This window comes from Manis pentadactyla, chromosome 15, assembly GCF_030020395.1.
Source record: "Manis pentadactyla isolate mManPen7 chromosome 15, mManPen7.hap1, whole genome shotgun sequence".
Classification (NCBI taxonomy): domain Eukaryota; kingdom Metazoa; phylum Chordata; class Mammalia; order Pholidota; family Manidae; genus Manis; species Manis pentadactyla.
The window spans coordinates 82,830,345-82,840,988 of NC_080033.1; the positions used below are offsets into that span (position 1 = coordinate 82,830,345).

At 59.9% G+C, this 10,644-nt stretch overlaps 1 protein-coding gene across 6 annotated transcripts in view; it reads left to right on the forward strand.

Annotated features, from left to right (window-relative positions):
- Positions 1–3,634, forward strand: part of ACSF3 (acyl-CoA synthetase family member 3) — a 58,904-nt gene extending 55,270 nt beyond the window's left edge. For 3 of the 6 annotated variants that reach the window (XM_036924268.2, XM_036924269.2, XM_036924265.2), the window contains exons 10-11: positions 578–757; positions 3,294–3,634. In XM_036924268.2, the coding sequence (XP_036780163.2) occupies positions 578–746 (169 nt within the window). In that variant the 3' untranslated portion in view covers positions 747–757; positions 3,294–3,634. The other 3 variants (XR_008993985.1, XM_057492763.1, XM_057492764.1) reach the window with 3 other exon arrangements.
- The last annotated feature ends 7,010 nt before the right edge of the window (positions 3,635–10,644 follow it).

Below are 10,644 nucleotides of genomic sequence, written 5' to 3' on the forward strand. Positions count from 1 at the left end.
CAACGGCCGAGGCCTCAGACGGGAGGCTGCGCACACTTCGGAGCCCTGGACAGATGCCGGGCGCCTGTGTCCTGTTCCTGCCTGCCTGTGTCACTCTGCCTAGCCTGATGCTTGTCGGCAGCCCAGGAGGCCGGGAGCTGGTGTGTGCCGGGCAGGCGTGCTGCAGTCGTCTGGCCTTCCCCACCACCACACGCGGCCTTCTGCGTCCTGCCGCTTCCTTGCTAAGGGACACGGCCCTTAAGGCAGCGGTCCTGTGCTTGGAGGTGGCCTCGGGGAGCCAGTGCCTGCAGCCTGGGGTGTGGTCCCCGGAGTGGAAGCGGGTGGCAGTGGAGGCCACTGTGGCCCTCACAGAATGCACTGCTGACTCAGCACCCCTTGGGAGTGTGGGGTGCGGGGCGGCTCCTGGACCCGCAGACAAGAGCCTGGGTCAGGGCTCCCCTGCAGGAGGAGCGCTCCCCACTGTGGAGTGGGGCCAGCTCTGGCCGAGGCCCAGGGCCCAGCCCCGAGTGGGTACAGCCGGGCTCCCTGCGCTGAGGCGTGCCCGTCCCTGCTGCTCACGCTGTACCTGTCCCCGCAGAGGCGTCATGGCCCCGTACGCTGTGCCTTCGGAGCTGCTGCTGGTGGAGACGATCCCGCGGAACCAGATGGGGAAGGTCAACAAGAAGGAACTCATCAGGCAGTTCTACCCGTGCAACCAGGGCGCCCCAGGGCTGGGCGCCCAGGAGCCAGCATCGCCTTCCCACTAGAAGGAATAGAGGTGGGCACGATGGGAATGGGGTGAGAGCAAGGCCTGTGCAGCCTGGGTTCGTCTCTGAATCACAGGCAACCCCGTGTCCCCTCTGCCCTGTCCTCACAGTCACAGCACACCCACGCCAAGTCTCCCCTGCTCACCTCCCCCTCCTGAAGACCACCGCCCTCTCTCTTCTGGGGCGCAGATCAGGGGCCATTCCTCAGGGAGCCATCGAGGTGGGTGGCCAGACCCCAAGGTCATGCCAGCCGAGCACCTCTTGGGGCCTGTGACCTCCTTTGTGAAGACGCCCAAGGGCAGGAGAAGGGCTCAGTGGAAGTCACATGCTAGAAGGTAGCTCCCGGCGGGCGAGCGAATGTAAATGGGCCAGGTACCCACATGCACTCATGTCTGTGGGTGTGCGTGCAGGCTTCTGGGCATCCCCTGCCTGCATGGGGATATGCAGCAGCAGGCCCAGCCTGTTTGCTGTCCCTCCTCATGGCAGCCTTGCCCCACCCCAGCCCTCTCCCCAGCACCATTCTGCCACTCTCATCAGCTTGCCACGCACGCCGCCCTTGACAGCCTGCTCGTACACACAGCCATGCAATTACTCTGTAATGGCTACAGGCCATTAAGTCATCAATTTGCTCATCCCAGCCTGCCAACCCTTCCGCATCACGCAGTAAAGCTATTAAAACAACAGCATCCTTAATGTGTTGGGGACATGCCCGTCAGCACCTGCCTCGACGGGGAAGAGCCGAGTCTTAGAAGACACACCACCCCAGCCAGTTGGCTGTACAAACACACGTGCACATATGTGGACATGGACGTGCATGTACAGTGCACACCCCAGATGTATGGACACAGGGACATGGGCACATATATAACTAACTGCACATACTATGCACATGTAAGTGTCCACAGACAATGCAGATCTGGGCTCTGAAGACTCCTGTCAGTGTCAGCTGCCTCTAGGCTCCCCGGTCAGTGATGGTTGGAGCAGGACCGGAGTGCTCAGGGCTGGCAGCAGCTGGCACAAGGCTTGAGCAGGGCACCCCGTGCTCCCTAACCAGTAGGTCAGGCCTGCGGGGCACCCCCAGCCTGCACGGGAGCCTGCATGTGGGCCCCCAGCCCCTCCCATCCCCAGAACAGCGATGTGTACACGGGTTAAGAGCCCATTCAGGGCTCGCGTCAGCCTTAGGGCAGAGTAACAGGTGGTAACACTGCCCTCCCGGCTCCAGCTTCCCAAGAACTACACTGTACATCCCAAGTTTCACCCTGTCCCTCTGGGGAGCCACCCGCAGTCGGGACTGCGTGGGTGGCCACATCTGGACATGGGAGTGAGTGTGCTGTGTGCCTTCTGGGCTGGCAGATACATCAGAGCTTCCTGTTCAGCTTATCCTGGATTCGCAGTGTGAAGTCCACCCCCCCACCCACCGCTGTTCCTGTGTGTCACCTTCGTGGGCAAAGCTGCCCTCCATGTATGTCACCCCTTTGGCACCTGAGCAAGAGCTCATCCACAAAATACTCCCGGTTGTGGAATTGCGGGATTGTAGGCACCGGTCTCCAAGTTTCTAGATACGGCCCCATTCTTCCCGAAGAGGCCGCGCCTGTGGCCTCCAGCAGGGGAGACACCTGCCAGCACAGTGGGCAGAATCCTCACCGCTGTTTCCATGACTACCAGCTCCCTGGGGGTATTCTGCATATTTACTGGACATTGGGGTCTGCTGCTCTGTGAACTCCCTGTTCATGCTCTTTGCCCGTTTTCTGGACTCTTGGTGATTTTCCCTGATTCCACTTCGGTTGTGTGGTTTGCCTCTTACTTCATTTAATACCTGTTGATGTGTAGGATTTTAATATTTTATTCAGAGACATTAATCTTTTTTATGGCTTGAAGTTTTCATGTCTAAAAACTCCTTTGCTACTTGAAGCTCTTAAATACATTTCCCACTTGTTCTAAAAAATACAAAGCTTTGCTTTTCTCATTTAAACCTTAATTTGCTGGAAATTTATTTTCTCTTGTGGTGCGAAAAGCCCTAATTTTCCTTTATGGAATAGTTTGTGTTCCCAGCATGGTTCTCGGACTCGGGTCTCTCCCGGCCGCACTGCACAGCCTCCCTCCACGCCCAAGCGTCAGGTGTGCTCCGCGCTGCCCCTTCCTTCCCAGCCCATTCACCTCTTTTCCAGGCTCTGCCGCTGATTTCCTGTCTGATGTCTGTCAGGGTGAGGCACCCACCCGCATGTCCTTGCGAGCAGTCTAGGCTGATCTTGGCCCCTTGTTCTTACATCTGGATTTTAAGAGCAGCTTCAAGTTCCTCTTCAAAAGCCTCATTGGGGTTTTTGTAGAGGTGATTCAACTTGTAGATTAATTAATCTGGTGAGATTTGACATCTTTACAAAACTGCTCTCTCCGGCCCATGAACGGTGACCCCGCTCCGCATTTCTTCGGGCTTCGTGTTTTGCAGTTTTCTCTACAATAACCGTGCACGTCTTTGGAAACGTTCAGCTCCAGGTACTTTACAGTTTTTGTTGGAAACTGAATGGAGCTTTTTATTTCATTTTTTAGTTGATCGTTGAGATGATGTGTGTGTCGGGGCTGGGTGGCCGGGTGTGGCCGGGTCCCCTGGGTCTCCTGTGGGCCGTCAGCGCCGGCCCCATGCGTCTCCTCCTGCCCTGCTCAGCCTTCTGCTTCCCGTCTCCTCTTCCTCTTGGTGCTTTGCTGAAATCTCCAGGCAGACGACAACCAGGGGGAAGGTGGTGGCCACCTGTCCTCTCTCAGGCTGCGGGGCTGCTCCAGAGCCGCTGCCCAGATCCCCAGGTGAGCACAGGCGAACAGGCCAGCTTCCGACCAGCTCGTGTTACTGCCTCCAGTTGTTAAGATGTTCTGTGAATGAGTGCTAAATTGTACTGAAGTTTTTATTTTCTTTTAAATTGACCATCCTTTCCATCCTGAATCCGTTACTATGGAGTACTGACGATTTTCTGATGTCACCACACACTCATGACCCAGCATGAACCCTGCATGGTCAGTGTGGCCGGGAAGGGGGTGCTGAATCATTCTCCATTTAATGTGATTACTGATCCAGCACATGGGTTTTACCTACAATTCCAAAACCCGGAAAGCTGTGAAAACCAAAGCTGTTTGTCTTGTGTTAAGTTTTTAATGTTTGTGGTAAACTCATTCGGCAGAGGCTATGGACTAAGTATCTATGTCCCCCCCCAAAATGCCGTGTTGAGATTTACCCCCGATGTGACAGTGCTGGGAGGCGATCGGGTCGTGAGCAGAGCCCCGTGAGCAGGGCTCCTGCCCTCATCAGAGCTGCCGCGGCTCCCTCGCCCCTTCTCCAATGTGAGAGCACAAAGCGACGCTGCCTGTAAGCCAGGAGCCCTCACCACACGCCCAACGCGCTGGGGCCTGTGTGTCCGGCCCCCCGCCGCCCCAGAGCTGTGAGCAGCCAGTGTTGTTGTTTATAAGCCCCATGGTGTTTTGCCAAGGCAGCCTGGACAGACTAAGACAGCAGACAGACGGACATGAGCCTGTGGAGGACTTCTGGACCACGCTTCATGTGAGGGTCCCAGGTGCCACCCAGATCCCGAGGCCGTAACACATTGCATGGCAAACGTGCCTTCAAACAGCTGAAAAATTCTGGATTCCAGTCTGCCTCTCGCCCAGGGCCCTGGGTGTGGGGCCCAGGCCAGCATTTCATTTAGGATTCTGAAGGCTGGTGTCACCATCCCCCGAGGCCGTCAGGGCTTGCGGGGTGGAGGTGCCTCCGACCTCCGATCCCGTCTCTTTAATGGTTCCTGCTTTACTCGAGACTCACTCCTTGGTGGTGCCCCGGCTCCTGTGGCTCCGTGAAACCGCGCGTTTCACCGGGGCTGTGGATTTCTTGGCGTGTAGCTGCTCCCAGCCCTACCATGTGACTTCCCGTCTCAGCGCTGGGCTCACATCTGTCTGTTGGAGCACCTGCTGAACTGCTGGCTCATCCCCGCTGTGCCCGCCTTTCCCTGTCCCGCCCTCCCAGGTTCACGCTGGTGCCCTTTCTCTGGCGCCTTCCATGGAACCCCCCTCACCGGCTGCCCCCAAGTCCTCGGGGCCACCTGAGCGTCACTGGGGCCTTGCCACGCGGCCCCCCACTGCCCCTCGGTCGGTCTCACTGTGCCTTGGCCTCTTGCCCAGTAGTGATCTGGGGGCACATTTCCCTTTCCCATCCTCCTGCCGCCACCCACCCAGTCACCAAGACGCCACCCTGCAACTTCAGTTCTTTGAGATCTAAGGCTCTTCGGGTGCCCTGGGCAGCCCCGTCTCAGAGTCGGGGTGGGGTTGGGGGTGATGGGAAAGGATCTGTGAGTAAACTGGCCACTGAGGTATCTCAGTGCCCCTGGGCCCCAGAGCTCGGCCTGCCTGGCCTCGGAACCCGCGTCACTGGCAGCAGCGCCAGCCGCCTTCCCGGCGCAGGTTGGCGCCCTGTGCTCAGGCTCACAGCTGTTCCGTGTGTCTGATGGGCTGTTGTTGAGCATCTCTACCCCGTTCATGTTTGTCCCTCGGGCTTCATTTTGCCCGGGATTAATACTGAGGTTAATCCTGCACCCCCAGATCCTGGGGGTCCCAGCGTCCGTCTCTGTGAGCATGCCACGCGGGCTGAGCTCATGGCCACGCAGTGCACGGACCCGGCAGCCAGGGCGAACCTGCCCCATCCCAGCTGGGCATGCTTCCTTAGAGGTTTTCGGTTCGGTTGTAGACACAAGAAGTAATAAATAGGCTTTGTTTTTATGGCTGGTCATTAATGGACATTTGATCGACTTCTCGCCACAACCAATTTCATGCTGTAAAACGGTCTGTGCTAGTTTTCCTAAGGCTCCCTATGCATGACCTTTGTACAGCCAAGGCCGTATTTCCTCCTCACACTTGAATGACCAGCTCTCTGGAGACAGGACGTGCGCTCGGCCCGGGGCCCCTTGGCCCGGTCTCCAGCCTGCCCCGTTCTGTCCCCTGGACTCGCTCCTCCAGCGCTGTGAAGGCTGCCTTTCCCCTCGACACGACGGCGAGTCCACACGAGTGCAAACGGCCAGCGCCAGCCTCACTCAGATGAGCCTCCGGGAGTCCTGCATCCTCCCTGTTCCCTGAATGTCCCACGTGCTTCCCTCTTTAGACAGAAACCCCCACTGGTTCGCCTGGCCTCTGAACGCGGCCGGACCTCCCCTGGGCTCACACTGCACTTGGGGCCTAAACTCAGCCCCTCCTGCCTGCGCTGGGACGGGTGTGTGCCGGCCCCCAGCGCCCGAGGGAGCAGGCGGCAGCGGGGCCAGTGAGAGTGGCTGGAACATGCTGACTCTCCCCAGAGGCAGGGAGCCTGTTAGCCTGGCTCTGCTCAGCACGGCCTGGGCCTCCTGGCGCGCGGACACCACCACCCTGGCCCAGCGGCCAAGTCCGACAGGCGCTGCAGCCTGGCCTGCAATCCCGCACGTGGTGGGGAGGCTTCTGTGCTGCCCACCAGGTTCTGCACCAACCTGGGCGTGGGTCTGTCCTGGCCTCTCTGTCCCAGGCCCATCTGTATGGACGGGAAGGGCCATCCGGAAGGGCTGCGGCCCCCGTATCTTTCCCCGGGGCCCTGTCACTTGAACAGAAAACACAGCAGGCCCCGCAGAGACCCTGCCCATGGGCAGGGCCCGTCTGGGGGTGCTGAGTGAACACCTCTCCTGCCCACAGTTACTGCAGAATGGGGGGCGAGATTAGCTGCAGCACCAACATCGTCAAACTAAACTGCTGATCGCAGCAACTGATCTCATCAGAATGGTCACCGATGGGATTTATAGGCTGTCTGGGATTCTTCACTCCCAGATTTGTCACCAGCCCTCTTGATGCTGATTGAAAGTTAATGGTGCCGGCAGTCAGTGGCATGGCTGGACCTCTGGGGCCTTCGCTGCCTGCTGACACTGGGCCCACCCCATGCTGCAACCCGCCCCACACGGCCCCCCTAGGCGGCCTCATCTGCCTGGAGCCTGTCCTGCCGGCTTCTCCCAGACACACCCTGCCAGCCTGGGCAGGCCCACAAGGGCCCTATGGTGGCGAGTGCCATGACGACGCAGGGGACAGATTCCCTGGGGCCACTCCATGGGGTCTCACCCCCAAATCAGAGCTGAGGGCTCCAGGTCCAGGCAGCTTTGGAAGCCATGCCCTGCTGACCCGTCCTGGGCCACAGCCCCTCCACACTCTGCTCCATCTGCTGAAGCCAGGCCAGCTGGGGGCAAAGACCCAGGTGATGGGCGACCAGCCTGGTATGCATGCCCCGAGGGGGTCTCACACCACCTTTGTTCCCCCTGCAATCTCCCCAAAAGTCTCAGGCCTGTGCCTCCCCTTCCAGCTTTCCACACCTCCCTACCCAGCTCAGAGGGGAGCTGCCCACACTGTGTTCTGGGTCTTCAGCACCCTGAGACCCTGAATGAGGAAGACGAGGGACCTGCACCCTGCCCTGGGGTCTCAGGGTGAGTGGGCGCCCAGCCCTAGCCCCAGCCTGTCTTGGTGAAAGTGCTCACGGGAATGGGCTGTCAGTACTTGGAGGTCTCGTGGCCTCTGTTCTCTGGCTCGCACTCCACCCAGCACCTCTGAGCCAGCAGGGGAGGGCAGGAGTCTCCGGGGTGCTTGTGGGCAGCAGTCTGTGCCGACCCTGTGGCCAGCAGGGCCCCCATCCCTCCTGGGAGAGTAGGAGGGCCGAGCAGAAGGAGCCTCCATAGGCAAGTCCCCTGCCGTGGGAGGGGTGGGAGACTCCGTTTTTGAAGGAGCTTGGGGCAGGTGGCAGCAGGTGTGTCCAGGTTGGGGTCAGGAGGGCCCTGCCCAGCTGGGCCCTGAGCCCAGGCCTGGGACCGCCAGGCCAGCAGGTGGGGGGACCAGTCCCTGGCCATCACCTCTGCAGGGCTTCCCTGGAGCCACACTGCCCCCTGCTGGTGCCAGTGGGCGTGGCGGGAACCACTGGGACCCCAGGCCTTCCCCGGTGCCTGGGCCAAGTCCAGCTGGGGCTGAACGTCACCTCTAGGACACGGAAAACCGTGTCCAGTGGACCTGGGGCCACTGCCTGGCTTGATTCTGCATTCCCACGTCAGAGCTGCTGGACAGGCAGCCGCTGGGCAGCATGAGACCCCAGCAGCTGGGAGCTTGGAGCTCAGGGACAGCCCTGGAGGGAGGCCTGGGCAGAGCTGCAGCCAAGGCCCCCAGCCCAGCTCCCTGAAGACCAGCACCAGCCATCCTGCCAGGTGCGCAGGGCTCTGGGCCAGTGGGTGCGCCAGGGCCCCACAGTCTCTTCTATCTACCGTCTGTCCGTCTGTTCATCCATATTGAGCACCCAAGACTTTAAAGTGCAGTTTTAGAATGACTGTTCTGGTGTGGCTGGGGTGGACACTGGGCTCTGGAACATCGAGAGAAGGCCCCCGACCCGGGCGGGAGCGGCCTGCACAGAGGGCGGGCTCAGCCTGGGCCCAGGCCGTGACGTTTGCTCCCCAGACCAGGTGCTGAGCCTAGCGGCAGCCAGTCACTCCTCAACATGCCACGCTCCAGGCCCCCGCCTCATCCCCTCTGACCCTGGGGACACTTTAAGGACGGAGGAAGGACTACTTCCCCGCCCAGGCCAAGGGGCGCTCTGTCCCACCCCTTCCTCACCCACAGAGACCTGTACCCATCTGCCCTGATGTTTGCCCAGCTCCATGGGGGGCTCCTAATGCTGTGTCACCACTTCAGGATTGCTTTGGCCCCCGAGATGTGTGCAGCCCCACAAGGGCTTAGCATGAAGCCACAGAGCCTGGCAGGAGCCTGGTACCCAGGAACTAGAGGGGAGGGCCGGAGGGAGGGTCTGCCTGCACCTGGCCTCTCTCCCAACCTGCAGACCAGGCTTGAATAGGGAGAGAGCCCTGCAGTGGTCACTGGGCCCCTGGCCAGGCCCCACCTATATTGGCCATGTTCCCTTGGCCTCAAGCCTCCAGGTCCCAGCTTGTAAAGTGGGGGCCACAGGGGTGAGGTCAGTGTCTGGGCCCCCAGGAGCACTTTACTGTTGTTGCCACTGGCCCCTCCACTGGATGACCTCAGGTGCCCAGTTCACGTCCATGAGGAACATGACCTCCATTGCCTGGTGTATGCTTCCTCTCCTTCCTGGCCAGCCCTGGAGCGCCTGGACATTCTTTCACTCCCTTCTGCGTCCACCCTCTGTCCAGGCCCCCATCTTCTGCAGCAGCCTGACCCTTGGGAGTGTGGCCCTCATTGCAGCCTGACGCCTGGTTGTCCCCTTGCCACGTAACCCTGACTCCCACTCAAAACAGGGACCTTTGTGCCACAGGAGCTCTGGGAGCTGGGTAGTGCAGACATATGACTGACCCGGTGTACAGAGCAAAGCGGGTGCTCAGTGAATACCAGCTGGGGTCGCCAAGTTACTCAGCCTGTGTGTTCTTGCTGTACCGACGCCAGAACACGCTACTGCACACATAGTGGCTCAAACAACGTGAGTTTATTATCTTACTGTTTCCCTGGGCCAGCATCTGAGCAGGCTGGCCCAGTCCCCTGTCCTTGGTCAGTCAAGGCCACTCCCTATAAGCTGGGCAGGCTCCTTCTTTGACTCAGAAGAGGCTCTGCTCCACATTCATCCAGTCGGTGTCAGAATCCAGGTCCTCACAGCGGTAGGACCAAGTGCCCTTTTCCGCTGTCAGCCAGGGCCCCCCTTCGCTCCCAGAGGCCTCCTGCCTGTGCCCCCACACCCGTGTCGGCCCCTCACATGCCGGAACCTCTCTGATTTCCCCCTCTTGCCACAGTTCTCTGCCTCCAGCTCATCTCTGCTCTGCAAGGCTCCTGTGAACACATCACCCCTCCCAAACAACCAGGATCACCTCCCCACCACAAGGTCCCTTTGCAGTGGAAAGTGACATTTTTACAGGTTCTGCCATCAGGGTGAGGACATCTTTGGCCACCTGTCCAGTGCCTGCTCAGCCACGTGTCCTTGCCTGCACTGGAGAGAGGCCCCTGCTTCATAGGCACGGGGACTAAATGCCTGGCCCCTAGTTAGAGTTTATGTATACTCATGTGCAAGTTTATATAAGCCTGCATACTTTTATACACAGTAGTTCCTACTTCACTGTATAATTACACAATTCTAAAGTTATAATAGCTTCACTTCTTGCTGAAAGCCCAATGTGCCCTCTCTTCATGAGGAAGTTGAAAACCTCTGAACACAGAAGATGAACCTCCAGTTCATCCTGGGTCGGACACCCCATGTCCTCTAGCTTGGTCCCTGGCTGCCCGGGACCCCCTACCTGGGCCACCGGACAGTCAGCTGCCCTCTGGGCCCTCCCAGGTTCTGCACATCCCCAGCCTGCTCCCCTTTTCCCGGTTCAGAGGTGCACCCCTTGGGCAAGTGGGCAGGCACCCCCCGCACCCCACTGTGTGGGCCATGGGCCACACTCAGTCCCTAGTGGTGGGTGGGGTCCCATGCCCGGGACAGAGGAGCAACTGCCAGGGGAGCTGGCATGGGACTGGCCCTGACCTTTACCAGGACTCTGGTGGACACAGTGGATCTGAGAACCCCGGCTCTGCTCTGAGCTCCCAGGACTCCCCAAGTCTCAGCCTGGTGAACCAGATTGCTAGCCTCAGGTCACAGACCATGGGTCACACAGATTGAAGAGGGGACACAGCTCCCCCCTGGGAAAGATGGGAGTGAACCAGTGCCTCAGGTCTGCCACTTGGCTCTGAGCCCACCAGCCCGGAGCCCCCAGCCCCCAGGCTCGCACGCACCCTGCCCGTGCCCAGGCCCGCATCTGTATCACCCACCAGCACGAGGGCAGTGTGAACCATCGTTGCCTGGGGAAGGAGGTGGGGCCATAGGGGCCAAGGGCTGGCCGCAGAGTTGGGGACAGGGAGGGGCACTGGAGGTGGGGGTCAG